At 42.6% G+C, this 25,557-nt stretch overlaps 1 protein-coding gene across 6 annotated transcripts in view; it reads right to left on the reverse strand.

The window, feature by feature from the left end:
• Positions 1-10,970: 10,970 nt before the first annotated feature.
• Positions 10,971-25,557, reverse strand: part of TAF1 (TATA-box binding protein associated factor 1) — a 70,873-nt gene continuing 56,286 nt past the window's right edge. For 3 of the 6 annotated variants that reach the window (XM_055337644.1, XM_055337642.1, XM_055337641.1), the window contains exons 33-39: positions 22,565-22,632; positions 21,994-22,110; positions 18,092-18,217; positions 17,114-17,215; positions 16,692-16,848; positions 15,435-15,612; positions 10,971-12,800 (exon numbers count right to left, since the gene is read on the reverse strand). In XM_055337644.1, the coding sequence (XP_055193619.1) occupies positions 12,581-12,800; positions 15,435-15,612; positions 16,692-16,848; positions 17,114-17,215; positions 18,092-18,217; positions 21,994-22,110; positions 22,565-22,632 (968 nt within the window). In that variant the 3' untranslated portion in view covers positions 10,971-12,580. Of the gene's footprint in view, positions 12,801-15,434; positions 15,613-16,691; positions 16,849-17,113; positions 17,216-18,091; positions 18,218-21,993; positions 22,111-22,564; positions 22,633-25,557 lie in introns of those variants that run through there. The other 3 variants (XM_055337646.1, XM_055337645.1, XM_055337647.1) reach the window with 2 other exon arrangements.

Consider the following 25,557-nt stretch of genomic DNA (forward strand, 5'->3'; position numbering starts at 1 on the left):
AGTCCATGAAGAGATTTTACTGGAACCTGGAGTTATAGCTGACATGTAGAAGGTTGTAGAAAGTGGAATGTTGTAAGCTTACCTCAAGAGAATGAAAATATGTTGCCCCAGCTTTTCTTTCTCTTGTTAGATGGACATCCAGCCTGTAACTTGCTAATGATTCTTAAGATTTAGGAGTATTTATATTAGGCTCTATTGTTTTGAGATTTAGACACCTTTGGAGGGAAAATTTCTTTAGACCTCAGGCCACACCTCTTTTAAATTAGCTTCTTTTTCTTAAGATTTTATTCATTTATTCATGAGAGACACAGGCAGAGGGAGAAGCAGGCTCCATGCAGGGAGCCCGATGTGGGACCCAATCTCGGGACTCCAGGATCATGCCTTGAGCTGAAGGCAGACACTGGACCCCTGAGCCACCCAGGCATCCCTTAAATTAGCTTCTTAACCAGGAGTCAAAGAAACATGATATTATATACATAACCTTATGTATATATTTACATTTTTTTCTGGAGGAAGAGTTCACAGCTTTTACCATATTTTCTTTCTTTTTTTTTTTCTTGAGAGGGAGAGGGTGTGAAGGGCAGGTGTCTGGCTCTGCACTGGGGGGTGGAGCCTGCTTAAGTTTCTCCTGCTCCCCCTACTTCTCCCCCTACTCTCTCTAATAAATAAATAAATCTTAAAAAACACAACATCTAATACACTTACTACCGGTATGCATTCTTCTGAAATGCAGTTGGGAAAATTGAGGGAAATATATCTGGCACCCTAGCAATCTGCATTTCTCACTTGCAAAATCTTTTTCCTCCCTAATTATTTAACTATTTCTCTACTTTAGAACATTTATTTACTCCCAGTTTTCCCATATAGTCTTTTCCTCCTCTTAAAATATTCCTGATTTCATAAGAAGAAAACAAAGGAAGAGGGAACAGCTCTGTGATCATTGACATTACTTACTTTCCACCTACTAAAATGTAATATAATTCTGCTTCCTCTGTCAAATTTTTGGTTGGTAGAAGGTCTTACTTGTACTATAGAAATGAGAGAGTAACAAACATAGGTTATAAAGCATGCATCTTTATTTTATTGCAAATCAGGATGGATGAATATTTTAAAAACTTGAAACGCTGTAAAATGGAGTTGATTGAAAATACTGGATTCCAACTCCCCCAAATATAGAAAATCCAAACCTATATAGGTAAAATTCAAGAGAAGTGATTTGCAAAGTCTTACATCTATTTATACCAACTTGCAGAATTTATAATTTATATGTAAACTGTCACAGTTTGTGTATGACATTTATAGATAATAGGTGAGATACATAACAGTAAAGGTAACTTAGGGACACCTGGGTGGCTCAGTCAGTTAAGCATCTGCCTTTGGCTTAGGTCATGATCCCAGGGTCCTGGGATTGAGTCCTGTGTCAGGCTCCTTGTTCAGTGGGGAGTCTGCTTCTCCCTTTCCCTCTACCCCTCCCCACTCCCCACACTCTCTCACAAATAAATAACATCTTTAAAAAAAATAACTTTTTATTTTTAAAACCTTTGAGTGTTTTTATGAACCAAAAAGTAAATGATAAATTTGCATTATTTACCTGATAATTTTAAAACTGTGATTGTATATTTCTTCTAAAACACTTGTAGTTACCAAAGACTATTATTAATGTTGTTGCTATTATTACATTAAGGTGTGCATATTAAAATTACTATTATTACTGCAGGCTTGCATTCCAAGCCCAGGAATTTGATTTTACAGTAAGTGACCCCTACTGTCACCTGGATGTATACTTGTTTAAGAATAGCTGAGGGTGCCTGGGTGGTTCAGTCAACTGAGCATCCAACTCTTGATTTCGGCTGGGGTTGGGATCTCCAGGTCCTGTGTTGGGCTTCGTGCTCAGCATGGAGTCTGCTTGTCCCTTTCCCTCTGCTCCTCATTGCCCCCCTACTCCCACTCACACGCTTGAAATAAAAGAACAGCTGATACAGAGACTAGCATTAATTTGGGAATGTTGCTGGCTCAGTTTCTCAAACCTCTATTACCTGGGCCATCAGTAAAATACACAGACCAGCATCTTCTTCTCTAGATATTCTGACTCAAGAGGGCTGAATTGGGACCTAGGAACTAGTGGGTTTTTTTTTTAAGATTTTATTTACTTATTTGAGAGAGAAAGGGAGCACAAGCATGAGCAGGGGAAGGGGCAGAGGGAGAAGCAGACTCCCTGTTGAGCAGGGAGCCCAAGGCAGGGGGTGCTCCATCCCAGGACCCTGGGATCACGACCTGAGCTGAAGGCTGATGCTTAACCAACTGAGCCATCCAGGGGCCCCGTGAAGCAGTGTTTTTAACAGGCACACTAGTTGTCTAAAGTCAGGGGGAAACAAGTTAGACTATTATTATATTTAGGCAAATACTGTACTGTGATACCTAAGACCTTGGAGTTGGAAAAGAAACTTAAACTACCAATAGGAAAAAAAATGGCTATTTTTACACTGATAAGGGATTGAGGCCTTGGAAACACAAAGCTGAGACTACCTTCTCCAGCTCCACTCCTCTCCCACTGAAGAGTGTCTCGCGGGGGGGAGGGGCAAGATGGCGGAAGAGCAGGGTCCCCAAACCACCTGTCCCCAAAAAATTACCTAGATAACCTTCAAATCATCCTGAAAATCTACGAATTCGGCCTGAGATTTAAAGAGTGAACAGCTGGAATGCTACAGTGAGAAGAGTCCGCGCTTCTATCAAGGTAGGAAGACGGGGAAAAAGAAATAAAGGAACAAAAGGCCTCCGAGGGGGAGGGGCCCCGGAGGAGCCGGGCTGAGGCCGGGGCGAGTGTCCCCAGGACAGGAGAGCCCCGTCCCGGAGGAGCAGGAGCTGCACCAACCTTCCCGGGCGGAAAGGCGCCCGCAGGGAGTTAGAGCAGGACCCAGGAGGGCGGGGATGCCCTCGGGCTCCCGGGGACACTAACAGACACCTGCGAGCGCAGGAGAGTGCTCCGAGCTCCCTAAGGGCTGCAGCGCGCACGGCGGACCCGGAGCAGCTCGGAGGGGCTCGGGCGGCGGCTCCGCGGAGGGGGCTGCGGGGCGGGAGCGCGAATCCAACAGCGCAGGCCCCGGAGCACAGGGCGCCGGGACACAGCCCAGGATCCGGCCTCCCCCGGGACAGGCAGAGGCCGGGAGGGCCCAGGACAGCAAGGACACTCCTGCCCCGAGCTGAGCAGATCAGCGGCCCCGCCCTGGAGCCTCCAGGCCCTGCAGACGGAGAGCCCCGTAGTTCCTGCGGAGGCTGAATCCAGGCTTCCAGAGTTGCCATAGCAACTGCGGCTGTTCCTCCTGGGACCTCACGGGGTAAACAACCCCCACTGAGCCCTGCAGCAGGCAGGGGCAGAGCAGCTCCCCCAAGTGCTAAAACCTGAAAATCAGCACAGCAGGCCCCTCCCCCAGAAGACCAGCTGGACGGACCAGTTCCAGGGGAAGTCAAGGACTTAAGTCTACAGATTCAGAAGATACTCCCCGTGTTCCAATACAACTTGTTTTTGGCCACTCTGCACTGAGCAAAATGACTAGAAGGAAAACCTCACCTCAAAAGAATCAGAAACAGCCCTCTCTCCCACAGAGTTACAAAATCTGGATTACAATTCAATGTCAGAAAGCCAATTCAGAAGCACTATTTTACAGCTACTGGTGGCTCTAGAAAAAAGCATTAAGGACTCACGAGACTTCATGACTGCAGAATTTAGATCTAATCAGGCAGAAATTAAAAATCAATTGAATGAGATGCAATCCAAACTAGAGGTCCTAACGACGAGGGTTAACGAGGTGGAAGAACGAGTGAGTGACATAGAAGACAAGTTAATGGCAAAGAGGGAAACTGAGGAAAAAAGAGACAGACAATTAAGGGACCATGAAGACAGATTAAGGGAAATAAATGACAGCCTAAGGAAGAAAAACCTACGTTTAATTGGGGTTCCCAAGGGCGCCGAAAGGGACAGAGGGCCAGAATATGTATTTGAACAAATCCTAGCTGAAAACTTTCCCAATCTGGGAAGGGAAACAGGCATTCAGATCCAGAAAATAGAGAGATCCCCCCCTAAAATCAATAAAAACCGTTCAACACCTCGACATCTAATAGTGAAGCTTGCAAATTCCAAAGATAAAGAGAAGATCCTTAAAGCAGCAAGAGACAAGAAGTCCCTGACTTTCATGGGGAGGAATATTAGGGTAACAGCAGACCTCTCCACAGAGACGTGGCAGGCCAGAAAGGGCTGGCAGGATATATTCAGGGTCCTAAATGAGAAGAACATGCAACCAAGAATACTTTATCCAGCAAGGCTCTCATTCAAAATGGAAGGAGATAAAGAGCTTCCAAGACAGGCAGGAACTGAAAGAATATGTGACCTCCAAACCAGCTCTGCAAGAAATTTTAAGGGGGACTCTTAAAACTCCCCTTTAAGAAGAAGTTCAGTGGAACAATCCACAAAAACAAGGACTAAATAGATATCATGATGACACTAAACTCATATCTGTCAATAGTAACTCTGAACGTGAACGGGCTTAATGACCCCATCAAAAGGCGCAGGGTTTCAGACTGGATAAAAAAGCAGGACCCATCTATTTGCTGTCTACAAGAGACTCATTTTAGACAAAAGCACACCTACAACCTGAAAATAAAAGGTTGGAGAACCATTTACCATTCAAATGGTTCTCAAAATATACCCTAAAAACTATAGAACACTTCTGAAAGAAATTGAGGAAGACACAAAGAGATGGAAAAATATTCCATGCTCATGGATTGGCAGAATATTGTGAAAATGTCAATGTTACCCAGGGCAATTTACACGTTTAATGCAATCCCTATCAAAATACCACGGACTTTCTTCAGAGACTTAGAACAAATTATTTTAAGATTTGTGTGGAATCAGAAAAGACCCCGAACAGCCAGGGGAATTTTAAAAAAAGAAAACCATATCTGGGGGCATCACAATGCCAGATTTCAGGTTGTACTACAAAGCTGTGGTCATCAAGACAGTGTGGTACTGGCACAAAAACAGACACATAGATCAATGGAACAGAATAGAGAATCCAGAAGTGGACCCTGAACTTTATGGTCAACTAATATTAGATAAAGGAGGAAAGACGATCCACTGGAAGAAAGACAGTCTCTTCAATAAATGGTGCTGGGAAAATTGGACATCCACATGCAGAAGAATGAAACTAGACCACTCTCTTGCACCATACACAAAGATAAACTCAAAATGGATGAAAGATATAAATGTGAGACAGTAACTTCTTGCAAGATACATCCATGAAAGCAAAAGAAACAAAAGCAAAAATGAACTATTGGGCCTTCATCAAGATAAGAAGCTTTTGCACAGCAAAGGATACAGTCAACAAAATTAAAGACAACCTACAGAATGGGAGAAGATATTTGCAAATAACGTATCAGATAAAGGGCTAGTTTCCAAAATCTATAAAGAACTTATTAAACTCAACAGCAAAGAAACAATCCAATCATGAAATGGGCAAAAGACATGAAGAGAAATCTCACAGAGGAAGACATAGACATGGCCAACATGCACATGAGAAAATGCTCTGCATCACTTGCCATTAGGGAAATACAAATCCAAACCACAATGAGATACCACCTCACACCAGTGAGAATGGGGAAAATTAACAAGGCAGGAAACAACAAATGTTGGAGAGGATGTGGAGAAAAGGGAACCCTCTTACACTGTTGGTGGGAATGTGAACTGGTGCAGCCACTCTGGAAAACTGTGTGGAGGTTCCTCAAAGAATTAAAAATAGACCTGCCCTACGACCCATCAATTGCACTGTTAGGGATTTACCCCAAAGATTCAGATGCAATGAAACGCCGGGACACCTGCACCCCGATGTTTCTAGCAGCCATGTCCACAATAGCCAAACTGTGGAAGGAGCCTCGGTGTCCATCGAAAGATGAATGGATAAAGAAGATGTGGTCTATGTATACAATGGAATATTACTCAGCCATTAGAAATGACAAATACCCACCATTTGCTTCAACGTGGATGGAACTGGAGGGTATTATGCTGAGTGAAGTAAGTCAATCGGAGAAGGACAAACAGTGTATGTTCTCATTCATTTGGGGAATATGAATAATAGTGAAAGGGAATATAAGGGAAGGGAGAAGAAATGTGTGGTAAATATCAGAAAGGGAGACAGAACATAGAGACTTCTAACTCTGGGAAATGAACTAGGGGTGGTGGAAGGGGAGGAGAGCGGGGGGTGGGGGTGAATGGGTGACGGGCACTGAGGGGGACACTTGACGGGATGAGCACTGGGTGTTATTCTGTATGTTGGTAAATTGAACACCAATAAAAATTAATTTATAAAAAAAAAAGTGTCTCGCTACTTTCAGGATAAAGACAAAACTCCTTATTAGATTCTACAATACCTAGAGGCCTGGTTTGCCTCCTTCCTACTGCTTAGATACATCCAACACTCATTCTCCCAGTCTTTATTTATTTTTAAAAATTTATTTATTAATGAGAGACACAAAGGGGGGGGCAGAGACACAGGCAGAGGGAGAAGCAGGCTCCATGCAGGGAGCCTGATGTGGGACTCGATCCCGGGTCTCCAGGATCAGGCCCTGGGGCAAAGGCAGCGCTAAACCACTGAGCCTCCCGGGCTGCCCCCAGTCTTAATTTAAAGGAGGTCCTTCCGGGGCACCTGGGTGGATCAGTCAGTTGAACATTGGTCCAGCTCTGGATTTCAGCTTGGGCCATGACCTCAGGATTGTGGGATTGAGCCCCATGTCGGGCTCCATGCTCAGTGGGGAGTCTGCCTAAGATTCTCTCCCTTTGCCTCTGCCCCTCCCTGCCCCCAGCTCACACTTTCTCTAAAATGCATCTTTAAATAAATAAATAAATAAAGGGGGTCCTTCTCCAGTCCAAGACTCATAGCTCTACCCTTTGTATGTCTAAATGTGTTCCCTCATCTGTAAAATGAGAATAATAATACCTCATAGATGGTTCAGGATTAAATGAGGTCACATAAGAAGGGCTCTTTGCATAGAGGCTGGCACAGCGAATGATGGCTATTATTTAATCAAATCAAGCTGTGTATATGCTCACATTCAATTCAATTCTTCAACCCACTTGCCATCTGGTTTCTGTACCTGCCATTCCAAGGAAAACTGCACTAGGCTCACCAATTGCCAAGTTCAAAGGACAAATTTCAGTCCTTATCTGATTAATCTTTCTGCAAGTACCAGACATCACTGATCACTCTATCCTTTGAAATTCTCCTTTGGCTTCCCTAAAAACAGTGTGTTCTGTTTTATTCATACTTCTCTGGCCAGTCTTTTAAAGCAACTCTTTTTTTAAAAAAAGATTTTATTTGTTTATTCATGAGAAAGAGAGAGGTAGAGACACAGGCAGAGGGAGAAGCAGGCTCCATGTAGGGAGCCCAAAACGGGACTCGATCCCAGGTCTCCAGGATCATGCCCTGGGCCAAAGGTGGCGCTAAACCACTGAGCAACCCAGGCTGCCCTTAAAGCAACTCTTGTGGTTCTTTTGTTGCTTACCTTTGCAGATTTTTTTTAAATGTTTTTTTTAATTTTTATTTATTTATGATAGAGAGAGAGAGAGAGAGAGAGAGAGAGAGAGAGAGGCAGAGACATAGGCAGAGGGAGAAGCAGGCTCCATGCAACCGGGAGCCCGACATGGGATTCGATCCCGGGTCTCCAGGATCGTGCCCTGGGCCAAAGGCAGGCGCTAAACCGCTGCGCCACCCAGGGATACCACCTTTCCAGATTTTTAAAAAACATCTTAGGGACATCTGGATGGCTCAGCGGTTGGGTGTCTGCCTTCAGCTCGGGGTGTGATCCCAGGATCTGGGATTGAGTCCCACATCGGGCTCCCTGCAGGGAGCCTGCTTCTCCCTCTGCCTGTGTCTCTGCCTCTCTCTCCATCTCTCATGAATAAATAAATCTTTAAAAAATAATAAAAAATAAAAAACATCTTAACTTTATTAAAGTAATACATGGCCTCTCTATATGCCAATGACAGCAGCAAAGTCTTGGTGGAGAGTAGTCAAGAAATAGTGATTGAAAGGAATTCCACCAATTTAACTCTTATATTTGGGTCTTCGCCCCAAACTGCTTTACCTTTGCTTCTACACCGATAGCTGTGTTGCTAAGTACCTCTGGAAAAAAAAATCACACAATAAAGTAAACTGGTACTATGTATGTATGTATGTATGTATTTTAAGTAGGTGGACTTGCATGGAGCCCAGCACACAGCTTGAACTCATGACCTGATCAAGATTTGAGCTGAGATCAAGAGTCAGGCACTCAACCAACTGAGCCACCCAGGCATCCCAACTGCTACCATTATAAAATGAATGTCTGTGGATGCCACTGAGCCACCAGGCATCCCAACTGCTACCATTATAAAATGAATGTCTGTGGATGCCTGGGTGGCTCAGTGGTTGAGCATCTGCCTTTGGCTCAGGGCATGATCCCTGGGTCCTGGGATCTAGTCCTGCATCGGGCTCCCCGTGGGGAGCTTGCATCTCCCTCTGCCTATGTCTCTGCCTCTCTCTCTGCATCTCTCATGAATAAATAAATACAATCTTAAAAATCCTGTCAGTTTCAGACCTCATTTCCTCCCTTAGGGATCATTAAAAAACCAAACCAAACAAACAAAAGAGAAATACTTCAATGTGACTAGAGGGGTTTGGGTGAAAAGGCTGAGCCCCACCCCCTGCTCGTCTTCACTCCTAGAGCTGTTAACAGCTTTTAGTGCATCTTGCCACCTCCTTTCTGTGAGTATGCAAACATGGATTTATATCCCCCTTGTCCCCCAAACAAATGAAATAAAACATCACTGCCTATCTTCTTATTTTTTTCCAAGAATACCTTTCCATATTAGCACATACTGATCTTCCTCATTCTTTTTTAACCGCAGCATGGTATTTCACTGAATGGACGTGCCATAATTCAACCTGTCTGCTACAAGTGGACACTTACCTAGTTGCCGGGTTTTCATGACCTCCCTTGGTAGTTCCACACTTTTATTCAAGCTCTCATCCCATTTTCATTTTTCCTCACAAGGATCTTCTTCCCTCTCTCACAGAGAACTCCTCCAGCTTCCCATCTCCCTTATCTATACACTGATCTGGAACTCTAGCCATCCTTTCTGGTCTCAGGGGAGAGGATCACTTCTGCAGAGTGAACGCTAGCTTTGCTACCTAACAGTCCCACTTGTTCTCACACAGGGCTTATCCTCTCAGCGGCTTTTTTTCCCCCCAACCTCTCTCTCTTGCTTTCTCCCCTAAGCTTAAGTAAGCATGGTTACTTATTTTCCATTTTAAGACTCTCCCCCTCTCCTGCCTCACATCCTAGTTTTTTTTCTTTCTTTCCTTTCTTCCTTTTTCTTCTTTCTTTTCTTCTTTCTTTCTTTTCCTTTTCTTTTCTCTCTCTCTCTTCTTTCTTTCTTTCCAGCCTAGTTTCTTAAGAGTAGTCTTGTGATCTCTACAGTTACTTTCCTCATCTTCCATCTGCTCCTCAGACCCTGCTGCTGGCTGGTTTCCAATCTCATAACTCTACAACTGCTTTTGCTAGCTAAGATCACCAGGGACCCTCCTAATTGCCAAAACCAAGGGCTCTCTTGCTCAGGCTTCCTTTAACTTTACCTCTTTGTGGCATCCATGTTGCCTTTTTTTTTTTTATGATAGTCACAGAGAGAGAGAGAGAGAGAGAGGCAGAGACACAGGCAGAGGGAGAAGCAGGCTCCATGCACCGGGAGCCTGATGTGGGATTCGATCCCGGGTCTCCAGGATCACGCCCTGGGCCAAAGGCAGGCGCCAAACCGCTGCGCCACCTAGGGATCCCCTATGTTGCCTTTTTTGTCTTAAAACTCCTTTGGTTTGAGAAATGGCACTCTTCCGGTATTGCTTCTATTTCTGGCCACCCTAAATATTGGTCTTTACCAGGATTCTGTCTTCCATGCTCTTCTGCCTGCACATTTCCTGGTTGATCTCACCTGCTCCCGAGGTTGCACGAATCCTAAACTTTCTACCCATTGTCCTTTTGACTTCCAGGCTTCTAACCAAATGTAGCTGTTTCTCCTACCTTCCCCCCCGCAGTCTGTGAACAGCATCACCATCGACCCAGTCACCTCAAAGTCAGAAATCTAGGTTCCACCCTCTTCCCTTCCATTATCAATCAGCCTCACCATGCCCCTCCCTACTGCCCATGCCTCTGCCAGCCTGAGTCTCCATCATCTCATCTGGCATCACCCTCTCCCCCATTTATCCATTCTCAAAGTGCCACCAGGGAGATCTCTCTAAAATGAGCATTTGATCTTGAGCATTGTAATCACCATACTACATGTTCCCTCTCTTCCACCATCCAGAACTACTTGTTCCACAAACAGACCATGTAATTTCACACCCTATGCCGAAAATGCTCTTCCCTCTCTCCAGCAAACTCCTACCTACTTTTCATGATCTCAGTGATCTCCTCTCTGAAGCCTTCCCATCCTTATTCCATGAGCAAAGTTGGTTAACTCCTTCCTCTGACCACACATTCTCATTATTTATTGCCATGATCACATTTTATTAAACTTATTTACCTGTCTCTCGTTCTAGCTCCTAAAGTTCCCTGCAATTAGAAACTAGACCTTACGTTTTTTATCAGCATCTAGCAGACTGCTTGATAAAGACAGGGGCTGGATATATGTTGAATGAACAAATGGATGAATACCACATACCAACCCAATCTCCCGAACCAAAATTCTGAAAGCCACCATCCATTCCATTCTGCCATTTCCATCCATGAATGCCAACTGGTCATCAAGTCCTGTTGATTCTACCCCCCTGAAGAGCTCTCAGATTCATGCCCCTCTTCCCCATCTTCATGCCACAGCCCTAGATTGGGCTCCGTTACCCCTTATTTGAACTAGATTTGCTCCCCTCCAAAACCGTTTTCCACACTATAGCTGGGTTTTTAAATTTTTTATTACAAAAATAGTACATACTTAAAAAAATTCAAATGATACAGAAACAAAAGCACAGTATGTTCCTAGTACACATACAACCATATAGCCACCTCCTCTCTGATCCCATTCCTCAGAGATGTTATCTCTGTGAACAGTTTAGTGTATATCCTTTCAGACCCTTTCCTTTGCATATACAAGTATACACACACACATATAGATATACACCCGTGGTTTTGTCTTACAAAAGTGGGGTCAAACTTTTCTGTTACACATAGATTCTTCAATTTCTTTCACAATCAACATACAGAAAATTGCTAGAACACAAATATGATGAAATCAATCCACTAGTGCTCATTTCCTGAAATATACAGTTCACACCTGTTGTCATCGAGGATGTGTTTCCTGCCAGTCTTTCAGTCTCATCTCTAGCCATTCCAGCATTAAATGACTAGAGCATAAACTCCTTCCAATCCTTTCTGAAACAAGGCAGGCACAAACCAACTAACCGACCAGGAATATGCTCTGCTATCGGTCTTTTCACTTACGTTACACTCTGCCTGGACCTTTCCATCTGGCAAGTTCCTATTCATTCTTCAACAGTAAGCTTATCAATTACTTCTAGGAAGACTTCCCTGACTTTTTCCGACATGGTCACTCCTCTGTTTTCCCCTCTACTTTGTATCTAGATTCTTCATTGCACTTATCTCACCACACCACTGCAATGATTTAAGAAACAAGTTTTGAATTCCACTCCCCCTCTCCCAACCTGTGGGTGAGCTCTTTGGGTAAAAGCAGTGTGTCTTATTTACCTTTGCATCCCAAGGATCTGATACAGTGCTTATCACGGGGCAGATGCTCAAAGACAAGTCTTTCAAGGATGTTCTGATTCTACAAACATTTACTGAGTACCCACTGTGCACAGAACCATATCCTGAGCATGAAAAGAAACAGAAGACACACAGTCTTTGCCCTAAGGCACTTACCACAGAACACATTTCACATGGCAACACATCATTTCTGACATACAGGCGGTTTCAAAGATTTATAGTCATTGGCCTCAAATCCATTTAGGAATAAGGCATTGCATAATTGAATAATAAAGTAACAGGGAGGTTGTCCAATAGGTTTATGTGTTTACTGGGGCACAGAATCGACCAGTACTCAATTCTCTGTCTCAACAAGGAGGTGGTCACCAGTTCCAGCCTGCAAATAGAAAACTGAGATGATATCATGCTTGGGAAAGGTCTAATACACCAAGGGGACAGAAAGTTGTTAGTCCTTTCACAATTTCTCCTCCTTCCCAAGGGAAAAGTGAGAACATGAGTGGCAAGTAGAGCTAAAGGAGGGCACTGGAGAAGGAGCAGGCTGCTTTCTTTCTGTTAGTGGTAGGGGAAAAGGGGTTACTTGGCTTTAAATCAAGGTGTGACACTGCCCCAGGAAGGTCAGAAGAGGTGATTTATTATCCTTTATTTATTCTTTCTTAAAGGCTAAGGTATTAGTCAATCTGGTGATTTCAGGATCAGACACTACACAATTATGAACACGTTAAGGAAGGTGAGCCACCCAGGCTGGAGAACAGGGAAGGCTGACCAAGGAGGCCCAAAGGAAGCCTCATTCATCAGAGTCCAAATCACTGTCCCCAGCAATGGAGTGGAAATCCTCACTGTCCTCCTCATCCTCTGACAGGCGGACCTGGCTTAGTACACTTGGCCCAGAGCGCTGCTCTTCCTCCTCATCTTCTTCTTCCTCTGATACCTCATACCCACCGATGCTGCTGAAGCTTGTATCTTGGGTGTTCGACTTGGGATCAGGCTCCTCATAGCTCCCATAACTGAGAAGAGAAACACATCATCTCTTAAGCTCAGGCACCACCCTCTAGCTGACCAGTCCCGTTCTTGGTGCCACCAAGGGATCAGCCCATCTCACTTCCCTGAGACACTAAAAGGATTTGTTCCAGACTCTTCTCTAGGTACTTGAGAGAAAAACGATCTTGTTCAAAACATCCACCTGCCAACTTATACACAAGAACCCAAAATGAAAGAAACTCCCCTACAGCTGGACAACATGCTGCCGGCTGGCATGATCATAAGTGCTCTGATGGCCTCATAGTTTCATCTCCCACTTACAGCTTCACTCATCTATGGATCCAATTAGTCACCAATCCTGAAGATTCTACTTCTTCAATATATCTTGTCTCTGTCCCCTCCTTTCCATCTCTACTCTGCCTGCCTTAATTTAGTCCTTCGTTATCTCTGGCCCATGCCACTCAAGTCAGTCTTTAGCAAACTGGGTGTAGTCTTGCTTTCCTTTAATTAATTCTTCACACTGCTGCAAGAGTGCTCTTTAATTTTGTTTATTCTTAATTTTACTTAAAAAAACCCACATAAGCAATGCATGTCCACTGGTTTAAGTAAATAAATATATATACATATGTATGTATACATATATATACATATATCAGGAAAAAAATCACTAGTAACTCTACCACTCAGAGATAATCTTTTGGTATATGACCATCCAAATTTTCTTCTATGCACTTAACTTAGATGCTTACACATTTTATTTTACAAAATTGGAATACTCTACATAATCTTCAGGAACTCGCTTTTTGCACTAATGATTATAACGAGCATCTTTCCAGGTCAATAAACATACATCGACAGCATCATTTTAACAGCTATATGGTAGTCCACTATATGGCTGCAACATGATTTATTTACCAATCTGTCACTAGGACATTTAAGCTGTCTCCAATATTCCCACTATTAAAAATAATACCGTGATTAAACTCCTTATACAAACAACTGGATGAAGGTGTTTTATTACTGCCACAGAATAATTTCCAAGACATGGAATCTTGGGGGCCAAAGGAGATGCACATTTTTTACATTTGGTTTATAACGATAAACTGTTATACCGGTCTCCACCCACCCCATTTTTATCAAGTCACATTACCAGCAGTCATTGGAGAATGTCTTTTTCCTCACACCTTCCCAACACCAGGTATTATCATTCATTTTAATTTTTGTTGATCTTATAGGCAAAATACTACATTTCATTGTTTTATTGCCTTTCTTTCATTCTTAGGGGCATTATTTCTTCATGTTGTTTATTGGCCGTGTGCATTTCTGTTGGAGTGCAGGGCGCTCTTTCCAAAACTGCTCATACCAAGATCTGCTCATACCTCTCATTCAATATCTGCCCTAAACTTCTGGTCCTGATTTGGTCCTTACCTACCTGTGTAAATCATCTCTATCACATGCGTCATGGATCAGAAGCTCCAGCCACATCAGGCTGCTTGCATTCTCCAGAACTATTTCATGCCTCATATGCTCTTCTTGCTCTCTCAAGTGTCCTTTGCATTCTTCTTCATCTAGTTAATTCCTAGTCTGAGTTAACTCAGTTTCCTTCTCTAAATAGTTCCCCTACCCCACTCCCATCCAACTCCCGGAAAAATACCATGGTTGCCTATCACAACACTTTCCACGTTACACTACGATCGTCTGTTAACCTGTTCTAGGTTTCCCACCAGACCGAACGCCTTGAACATCTTAGTTGCTTTTGAACTTGTGATAAATATTTGCTTAATGAGTAAATACTCTGCTTGCTAGATACCTCTAGCTAGATGTATCCAATGTACCTTTAAATCTAACATGTCCAAAGACACATTCATTTTTTTCCTCCTCTCCCACCTCATCTAATACCTGCGGCTTTTTCTCTTTTCTCTCTCAGTGACATTCCCATTCATTATATACCTATCTCCCACCCTAAATCCAATTGATCTATCCTTTTAATAGCTCTTAAATATGTCCCTTCCTTTCCCCCTACTTCTAACTGATCCCAGCTGAAACTCTTACCATTGCCTAGAGTTATTTAACACAAAAATATGATGTTACTTCCTTTTCTTTGAAGTGATGATTCCCATTACCCAAACTCCAAGTGTCTCAATACGCCATGTAAGGTCCTCTACAATATAATCCCTTGCTGCTTCTGGAGCCACAATTCCCTTCACTCTGGAACATCCTTTTTTATATTCCTGTGCCTTTGAACATACTGTTCCATCTCTAAGGGTCTCCTCACCTCTTGTCACTTTTCTACTTAGCAGACTCCTATTTCAGCCTTACTGCTAGGTCCAGTTCAAATGTTCCCTCATCTGCAAAACTTTCCCTGATCACTCCAAGCAGAGTGAGACACTCCCTCCTCAGGGGTGACTCGGCACTCTCTTTACTTAACTCCCACTACAACACTTAACACAACTGTATGGGTAATGATTTTGTTTGTTATTAGTCGCTTCCACTAGACTGTGAGCTCCTCAAGGGCAGGATATGGTTTACTCCTCTGTGTATCCCCAAGGGCTTAGCACAGCTCAGGAAATAGTGGATGAAAATAATCTGATGCTGGGCCCTCTGATATGAGGGTATAGCTGGGCACTGATGCCATACCCCTGTAGCACGTTGCTGATTACCTCATGTTGCTATCCTCCAAACCATGAGAAGCCTCCCCACCATCTCCCTCATAGGACATCATGCTTTCTTCATTTTCCATGCCCATCCTTGTGTTTTCCTGAAGCATGCGGGGCTGTTTGGGTCTTATCCCACTAGATCCAACATCAGAGTCACTTCCACTTTCACTCAGTTGGATAGCTGTGAAAAGAAGGAGGTCCTGAGATTAGCTGGACAGAATTAATGTCTTTGGCTTGGTCTTTCAAAACCCGTTACTGCCATACATCTATAAAGGCACCCTGCCTGGACTCCCCTCAGCTCGGAGGAGTGCGTAGGGCCAGCATTGGCAAGACCATAGCATGGAAACAGAATCCAAACAACCACTTCCTTTTCTCGTCTCAGTCCAGTCTTACTCTTTTTCCTCTATCATCTCCTATACTTTTCCCTGCCATTGCTATTAATTGACAAAATAAACTGATTAGGATCTTTCTTTTTCAATTGAAGTGTAGTTGACATACAATGTTTTATTAGTTTCAGGATTACAACATAGTGATTTGGCAATGCATATAGTATGCTATGCTCACTACAAGTGTAGCTACCATGTGTCAACATGCAATACTATTACAATACCACTGACTATATTCCACATGCCGTGCTTTTTATTCCCGAGACTTATCCACTGCATAACTGGAGGCCTGTATCTCCCTCTCCCCTTCACACCCATTTGCCCATTCCCCCACCCCACTGTACTCTAGCAACCATCAGTTTGTTCTCTGTACTTATGGGTCTGTTTCTGCTTTGTTTGGTTGTTTTATTTGTTAGATGCCACATATGAGTGAAATCATATGGTATTTTGTCTTTCTCTGACTTATTTCCCTTAGCATTATACCCTCTAGGTGTATCCATGTTGTTGCAAATGTCAAGATCTCGTTCTTTCTTACGGCAGAGTAAAGCAGAATTTTATTTCTTTATTTTCCCCTTCCCTATTACAGATATAACATTTCTTTCTCATCTTTATCATAATGAATATTCAAATCAAAGATGCTATTTGGGCACTGCCTCTTCCACTGTCATCTTTTGCACTTCTTTGTTATATTTCTTCACCTCCTCTAAGGCTAACGAATGTACTCACCCTGTGAGTGCCCAGTACTGAGTCTACTAATGGGATTTCAAGAAAAGAGCAGCTTCTGGTAACAGCATATGTGGCCAAGAGTCATCTGTTCAGTCCTCAGGGTGCTATAGTGAGCTACCTATAACAGAAGCCCAGGAACAAGACTTACCAGAGAAAGGATTGTCTCCTTCTTCATCACTCCCAGCATCTTCTTCATCATCTTCTCCTTCAGACATAAGCAAATCCTCATACAGGACACTGGCTTGAGGCTGTTGCATACTTCCTTCCTCTTCATCTGCAAGATCACCATCTGCATCTTCACCTTCCTGAATGAGACCAGTTGGGGTCAAAGTCCCATCAATTGACCGTGTAAGAGTTCAGAAGCTACCACCAGCACCCCCCTTGCTGCCTCACAAGAAGTTAAGTAATTGTGGTGGATAGACTCGTTCAGCTGATTCCAAGGATTAAAGTCCGATTGGGCCTCACTATGGAGACCCTGGTATCACTTGGGATTTGGCCTGCCCTGTACTAGAGGGGCTCCTATCACACAAGGGTATAATGTAACCATAAGCTTTCTGTAAGCATACTCACTGGGGCTGGAGTCTTAGGTTTCCCATCCTCCTCCTCATCATCATACCCTTCAATATCTACATCAGAGTCTTCCTCGCCCAGCCTACCTCGGCCCTGGCGCATCTGAGTAAGGAACACAAATAGCACATCATTGAGGGACGTGCCTGTAGGAGGAGTTAACCAAGGGTTCTCACCCAGGGCAGATGCTCCTCCCTGATATCCCAGCAAACCCCACAGTTAGTGGGGGCTGTTTACACAGCTCAAGGCATGTGTGCTTTTTCCCATTCATTCTTTGGAAATCATTGGTAGAGGAAACCCCCCCAAAAAAACTAGAAAACCCCCCACAAACCCCACAAAAACCAACAAAAAACCAACCAACCAACCAAACAAACAAAAAAACCCCAAAGAATAGGACAGTCCTTGGTCTGCTTTTGCTGTGTCATCACAAGGAGACCCTTCCTAAACCAAGCTTTCCTTAGCTTCTGTTGGGGGACTCTTCAGGACAGAAAAACTCCTGGGTTTTGGACTCTCTAGTGGAACCCTGACTGAGATTAGATGATAGGATTTTTGGCTTCAGATCAGGAGTATCTTCTGACACCTCTAGAACAGGCCAGTTTTTAAAATTTAATTTTATAAATAATTTTAATTTAGATTATAGCATACATACAGTACAGTAGCAGGGCCAATTATTTTGAACTCTGTCTCTGAATGCAGTTGGTCTTTCCAGTAACCTGTGAGGTTGTTCTGATGCCTCATACACTTTTCATACTTGTGCCTTCCCTGAAGTCTGTTGTGCCTGACTCTGCCCATAGGGACAGACAGAAGACAATGCCAGTCATGTGACCTGCCACCAGCCTTGAAATCACACTTCTAAGCCTTCATTCCCAGGGTCAAAGGGGCTTAATCATCCATGATACATGTCATATATCACCGCCATCACTCCCCCACTCCCCACCAAAGCATATTAACAATGTCACAAAGAGAAAAAGAACAGTCTACCTGTGTCACCTGCTTTTCTGGAGTGGCAGTGGGAATATCCAGGACAGACATATTGCTCTCATCTTGAAATACAGAGGCATCTCGGGACATACTGAGGGATGTGTTGGTGTCATACAAATCAGGAGGCTGTGGCACAAATGTACAACTTAGCTTCTATTTAGGAAAGGGAGCAAATACAGAACTCCCCTTTAGAGCATTCACTGCAGAAAAAAGTCATGCAGAGCAATCCATTTAAAGAGAAATGGTTTGACACAACTTGATGGACAGATTTTTAGCAATCTTAAAAATGCTTGCTCATTCTAGCAGAGAGGCATCTGATGTATATGACCAGAAGCTTGAAGCAGAAAAGCAACAAAGCTATGGGACAATTCTATGCCCTGACAGTCTTTCTGGTTAATAACCTAGTGTCTTCTAAGCCTTGTCTTATGTTTTTCAGGTCTAGGGCTTCATACCTGTGCAAAACCATCTTGACTGTTTGGTTTAGAGACATCTAATAGGAAATCGGATAAAGAAATTTCAATTCTAATAAGAGCATATAGTGGGTTAATAGCTTATGAGCTCATCAGAGGATGCTATGAGGCAAAATAGTATGGTGAAAAAAACATGGGCTTTGGAATAAAAGACCCTGGGTTTGAGTCCTGGCTCCACTCAAACCTGAGTAACTAACTAACTATTCATTCATTCATTCATTTATTTTAAATTTTATTTATTTATTCATGATAGTCACAGAGAGAGAGACAGAGACACAGGCAGAGGGAGAAGCAGGCTCCACGCAGAGAGCCCGACGTGGGATTCGATCCCGACGTGGGATTCGATCCCGGGTCTCCAGGATCGCGCCCTGGGTCAAAGGCAGGCGCCAAACCGCTGCGCCACCCAGGGATCCCCTAACAAATTATTTAATCACTCTAAGCCTTGGTTTCCTCAAGTATAAAACATGGATGATAATGTTTGCCTCCCAAAGTTGTTGGGAGAATGAAGAGATATGTGTAAGCTCCTTAGCCCATGCCTAGTATTCAACAAATTATAGATCCCTTCCCTCTTCCCTCTTCTGAAGAGACCAGGAATTTAGCAAATGGACTTTTCAGTGACACGAGGGCAGAGGGAACTGATAAATAAGCTGGAGAAGTAGGAAAGAGTTCTCTAAAACTTTGGCAGAGGGTAGAAATATTATGTAGCTATTTAAAAATAATATTTTCAAAGACTAATGAGACAAAATGTTCAAAATATAATATGAAATGAAAACAATAAGACACAAAAACATATGGACCAATTTTACTTTAAAAGTGTCTACATCCCCACGTGTGTACACGCACCCACACTTCTCAGATTTGAAAGAAACACACCAAGATGTTTACAGTGGTTTGTTATTTCTGAGTGGTGGACTTAACTCTAGGTGATGTAGTTCTCCTTTGTATTTCCCAATGAACATGTTGCTTTTATCAACAAAAAAACTCCCACATATGTGTTACTTTGTGGGTTTTTTTAAACAGCAAACAAGTGGGCCACCTGGGTGGTTCAGTGGTTGAGCATCTGCCTTTGGCTCAGGGCATGATCTCGGGGTCCTGGGGTTGAGTGCTGCATCAGGCTCCTTGCATGGAGCCTGCTTCTCCTCCCTCTGTCTGTGTCTCTGCCTCTCTCTCTGTGTCTCTCATGAATAAATAAAATAAAATCCTTAAAAAAATCAAAAGCAAACAAGCAAGGGTGAAGAGGGTTTTGGAAAAAGAGAGGCAACAGAGAATTTAAAGCATTATAGAGTAGGTAAACTAATGGTTGAACAGAAGAAGAGAATATCAGGAAATGAGGGGCTAGTGGGAAACTGCGAAGTGAGCAATTTTAATATAAAGTGTTGAGCTGAATGTATGATGTAATCCAAGCTAGGTAGAAACAGGTGAGTGAAAATACATTATTACCACCATTTAAGGCTGGAAGTAAAGTATGATTACTGTTATGTTTCTCTACAACTAGAGTTATGACAGGTTAAGCCTACATCAATACTCTTTAGTAACATCTGTATTTGAAAGTAGCAATGAGTGAGGGCAATCATTCAGGCGCGTCTTCCTCAGGTTAAGAGAAAATGCACTGGGTTTACTATTTCACAACGTGTATATAGGAGTGAAAGCAATGTTGAGAGGGTGAACTGGAATAATGAAGAGGTGCTATCTACACCCTACTCTTCACAGGGGACCCTCTAACTGTACCGAACAGTAGCTACTGCTCAGAAGGGAGAGAGAACAGGTGCCAGGCTTTCCTCGGCCATCTGAGACAGTGTGGCAGGGGCAGGAAAGGATGGATAATAACCTTTGGGTCTAAGGTTTTGATTCATCAAAGGACTAGGTTTATGCTGTCACAGACTAGAACAAACCATATGCTGTTCAGTGGCTAGACTCTTCTGAGGAATGATGGCTAAAACCGAGGCTTTAACTTACCAGAAAGGGCCCTTTTGGGAGCTGTGGGCCTATTAGCAAAAAGGGCCTTCCTGGGCAACAGCACTCACCCGAGCCCCCGGCCCCAATCTGCCCACACACTCCAAGAGCCTTTCCTTGTTCTGGGCTTGGAAGTAGGATCTGAGGGCTCTTTCTACTTGGCCCCTCAGTAACCTAGGTTTTGGGGTGAAAGAGAGTACAAGATAGATAGGGAGAGTGCATGAATGAAATAAAAAGAGCAATAATCCAACAGAAATCATACAGGTTGCGGTGTTAGTTCAGAGTAGAATGAAAAAAAAAGTTTTCCAGTGGCAATCTGGTGAATTTTGTATTGAAATATTTGGTTAAATGTGAAAGGAAGTCTGAGAACTCTAGACAGTTTTCACACAGACTAAGAAACATTTACTGAGGGATCCCTGGGTGGCGCAGCAGTTTAGCGCCTGCCTTTGGCCCAGGGCGCGATCCTGGAGACCCGGGATCGAATCCCACGTCAGGCTCCCGGTGCATGGAGCCTGCTTCTCCCTCTGCCTGTGTCTCTGCTTCTCTCTCTCTCACTGTGTGCCTATCATAAATAAATAAAAATTAAAAAAAAAGAAACATTTACTGAATGTCTCCTACGTGCCAGGGAAATTCACTCACTTAATGTTTATAATAATCTCGAAATGTACATTTTAGAGAAAAGGAGACTAAGCAAGAGGGCTTAAGTAACTTCCCAAGTTCACAAAGCTAGCAAACAGCAGGGCTAAGATTCAAACCCAAAATAAGATTTTGTTTTATTGCCAAAATTCATGTACTTCCCACTTTGCCATAGTGCTTTCAATACAGAAACCAAGCACTGGTTACATTCTGGTGAGTCCTATTCTTCCAATATGGAAACATACGCTTCTGTTCAAATATATTCAAGGGACAGAACAGAAAGATTAAGAATTTCTTATTAATCTTGCTCCCTACTCTCATGACATGTAACTTTAAGAATATTATAAATGTTACCTATCGTTATTTACAAGGAGAGGGAGTCAATCCAGGAAAATGGCTGACATCTGAGCTACATTGAGATACATCTGAGGAAATGACTAATCAGGTACCTATGAGGCACAGGAACAATATGGCGAATGTCTGTAATTGAGAATTCTCTACTCTAGGGATATCCTAGTTCATGGGCAAGGGAACTCCAGAGACTCAAGAGGATACCTCTGGCCACAGCAGTAAGGAATCTGGTATTCCTAAATACTGCCTCAACAACTAAGACCCCACCCCATCATTTATCCCACACCTGCTTCTTCTGGATTCAACAAGGCCACCAAGACCCATGGCCCTCACTCACCTTAGCCTTTGAGAAGACAAGAAAGCACACGAAAGGCATATGAAGAGGAAGGACAGAGAAGAAGGGTATCTCAGTAAATATATATGTTAACATGTTCCCAATTTCCCAAACCAATAAGAAAACTTTAAGAGGCAGTTCCTAGTCTTTAGACTCACCTGAGGTGTATAAGGCCCTGGGGTCATTGGGTCCAAGCTTTCTAATTCTGCTTCCTCCAAAGCCGCTTCCTTAGCTGTACAAATATCCTTCTCAAGTTGAGTCAAATGCTCATCATACTAAGAAATGAAAGAAAATTAATGAATTCCCTGAACATGTGCTTTAGGCACCGGAGACATATAAAAGTAAACGAAGTAGGGTGCCTGGCTGGCTCAATCGGTAGAGCATCTGACTCTTGATCTGAGGGTCATGAGTCTGAGCCCCACATTGGGTGTGGAGCCTACTTAATAGATAAAATAGTAAATAAGGTAGACTAAAACCCTTGTCTTCATGGAACTTCTTTTAGTGGCAGGTCACATATGATAACTAAAGTAAATAATTATATAGTTTGTTAAAAACATTTAGTGCTAGGTAGGAAAATAAAACAGGAAAGGAAATGAGGGATGTGGGGTGAGGGTGGGAGGTGGGAGGTCACATCTGAAAATCAGAGAGGCAGGGAAGGCCTCCTCACCCAAGGGAACAAAGGTATTCCAGAATACTACATCCCAAAGAGACCTTCTCTTTACCACCTACCTCAGTCAATGTCTGGTAACAGACATTTACAATCTCCTGAGCAGTCTTAGTATACTGACTTTCAGGCCCTACAAAAGAAAAGAGAAAAATACCATGGCTTTTGCAGACTTCAGTTTCAGAAATTTACTTCTGCCAGCAGTAGTGTCCCATGTTATCCTAGACTCAAAAAACTATGCCTCAGCTTTATCTTGGACTCTTGCTCTACTTCTGGAGGTGGAAAAGTTCAAACGCATACAACGACAGAGACACTAATATGATGAACTTCCATATACACATTATCCAGCTTCAATGGTTGTCAATACATGGCCAATCCTGCTTCATTCACACCTCAACTTTTATACTCCTTTTAGATTATTGTGAAGCAAATTCCAGCATCACTTATTTCATTCATAAATTGTTTTAGCATGTGTCTCTGAGAACTCTTCTAAAATATAACTACATATGAGGATATAATGGTACATATGTATCAAAACCCACAGAATGGGGGTCAAAACCCACAGAATGTACAAGAATGAGCCCTAATGTAAACCACGGGCTTTGGTTTATGATGTGCCAACACAGGTTCATCAAATGTAACAAATGTACCACCCTGTAGGGGATGTTGATAATGGAGAGGCTATGCATGTGTGGAGGTAGGGGGTGTATGGGAACTCTATACCTTCCACTCAATTGTTCCCTAAACTGCTCTAAAATTCTCTCTCTCTCTCTCTCTCTCTCTCTATATATATATATATATATATATATATATATATATATATATACATCTATCTATCTATCTAAACCAAACCAACTATATTATGTCTGACATAGTTAACAATAATTATCTAATATTATTAAATAGCCAGTCAACATTTAAATTCCCCAACTGTTTTGTAAGGTTCTTCCACATCTGATTTCTTTGAATCATAATTCAAATAAATTCCACACACTGCTTTGAGATACTTTTACTACCTATTAAGTGATTCTTTTTTTTAAGATTTTATTTATTTTTATTTATTTATTCATGAAAGACAGAGAGAGGCAGAGACATAGTCAGAGGGAGAAGCAGGCTCCATGCAGGGAGCCCGACCTGGGACTCGATCCTGGGACTCCAGGATCACGCCCTGGGCCGAAGGCAGGGGCCAAACCATTGAGCCACCCAGGGATCCCCCTATTAGGTGATTCTTAACTAGACTACACAGTTCCCCATATGGTCTCTGTCATGAGTTGCATGTCAGTCAACTGGTAGCTTGTAAGTCAATCCGGTTTTGTTTGGTCCACATGAAAAATCACCTCAGCTTGTGAAGACAGACTGAGCTGTACATCCATAACATTTGCACTTTTTGTATGCAAATTATACCTCAATAAAAAGTTTTTAGAAAAATCTTAGTTGACATTTAATAATTGAGAAATTTCATATAAAAAACCAAATGTCTGGCTTCTCTTAAATTAAAAAGCCGTTAACTCCAAGGCATCAATCCCACAAAGCACCAATGGGCTGGAGCTGAGTAGCAGCTGCCCCTTTTAGATAGTGTGTTCCACAAGTTACCATACTCCCTACCAGGTCTGCTTAACTCATTTTTGCCAGGACCCTGAAGGCATCTGACTTTAATATTCTTTCATATACTTACTGGTCATTCATCTGTTCATTCATTCTTCAAGCATTTGAGTACCTTCTATGTGCCAGGCAGAAATGAGTATGATACAGACCATATCCTTCAGAAGCCTATGGTCTAGGACAGTGAGACAACTAGAAACAAATAGGGCAATATAATGAAGTGGGAAAAATCATACAGGGTTCAGTAGAGGTACAGAGGAAGAAGCAGCCAATTATGGGAAGTGAGAGGGAAAAAGGAATTAGGAAAGGCTTCACAGAGGAGATGATCCCTGAATTAGACTTACTATTTACTAGGATGCAAAGGATAAAATATATAATACATGATGTATATGTGCAACTTTCATGCTGGACCTATTCTAATTATGACAAACTATTATATGAACAAAGAAGTCTCAGTTAAAACCTAAACTAGGACATCTGTTTCCTCAAAGACATAATAAAAATTTTATCTTCACACAAGCTATGCCAAACACAAATAAACCAGAAAGAAGACAAAGTTGACCATCAAGATATTTAGGACATGTATAAAGACAGCCAGAGCTGGCTCACCATCAAGAACAGTGTGAATGATAAGACTGCAGCTCAAGTTTCAGAGTTCTAATCTCCTAGGGCCACCAGTAGGCTGGTCCTCAAAATAATGATGGAGACAGACTATAAAAGTTACCAGAAAGCTTGTCCATGTTGATAGTAATGCATGATGCTAGGGTAAAAACAGGCTGCATACAGTCTACAGGCCTCCTTCATTGAGCCAATACAACATCAGCTTCTTATGGTACATGGACTCTTCTATCTATGGGAACTTGCCTTGTGGCTACAATTCCAGCCTATAAGTGAAGAATTTAGACCTTACTCGACTTCAGTTTTAAAACTTAAACATAGGGGATCCCTGGGTGGCGCAGTGGTTTGGCCGCCTGCCTTTGGCCCAGGGCGCGATCCTGGAGATCCGGGATCGAGTCCCACGTCGGGCTTCCGGTGCATGGAGCCTGCTTCTCCCTCTGCCTGTGTCTCTGCCTCTCTCTCTCTCTGTGACTATCATAAATAAATAAAAATTTTTAAAAAAATTTAAAAAAATAAAAAAAAACCTTAAACATAAATTAACCATTTAACATCTCATTGCTCTCATTTAAAATACAGGGAAAAATTGTTTTTTTTTTTTTTTTTGTATTTGCACAATTTTCTCTCTTAACCACTTTGAAGATGGGACCTTTTCCTTGCCCATTTTCTTTGCAACACAGAACTCTAAAGAAACACCTGCTAATAATAACCCTAGGATATATATATAAACACAGTTATTTACATAAACTGATATACCTGTCCCTGTGTTTGGATTACTAGCTGTTTGTGTCCTCAGTTTTTAACAGTCTGTGCTCTCAAGCATTATGAAGGGTTTGGCTAT

This window comes from Nyctereutes procyonoides, unplaced genomic scaffold, assembly GCF_905146905.1.
Source record: "Nyctereutes procyonoides isolate TBG_1078 unplaced genomic scaffold, NYPRO_anot_genome, whole genome shotgun sequence".
NCBI classification, from domain to species: Eukaryota; Metazoa; Chordata; class Mammalia; order Carnivora; family Canidae; genus Nyctereutes; species Nyctereutes procyonoides.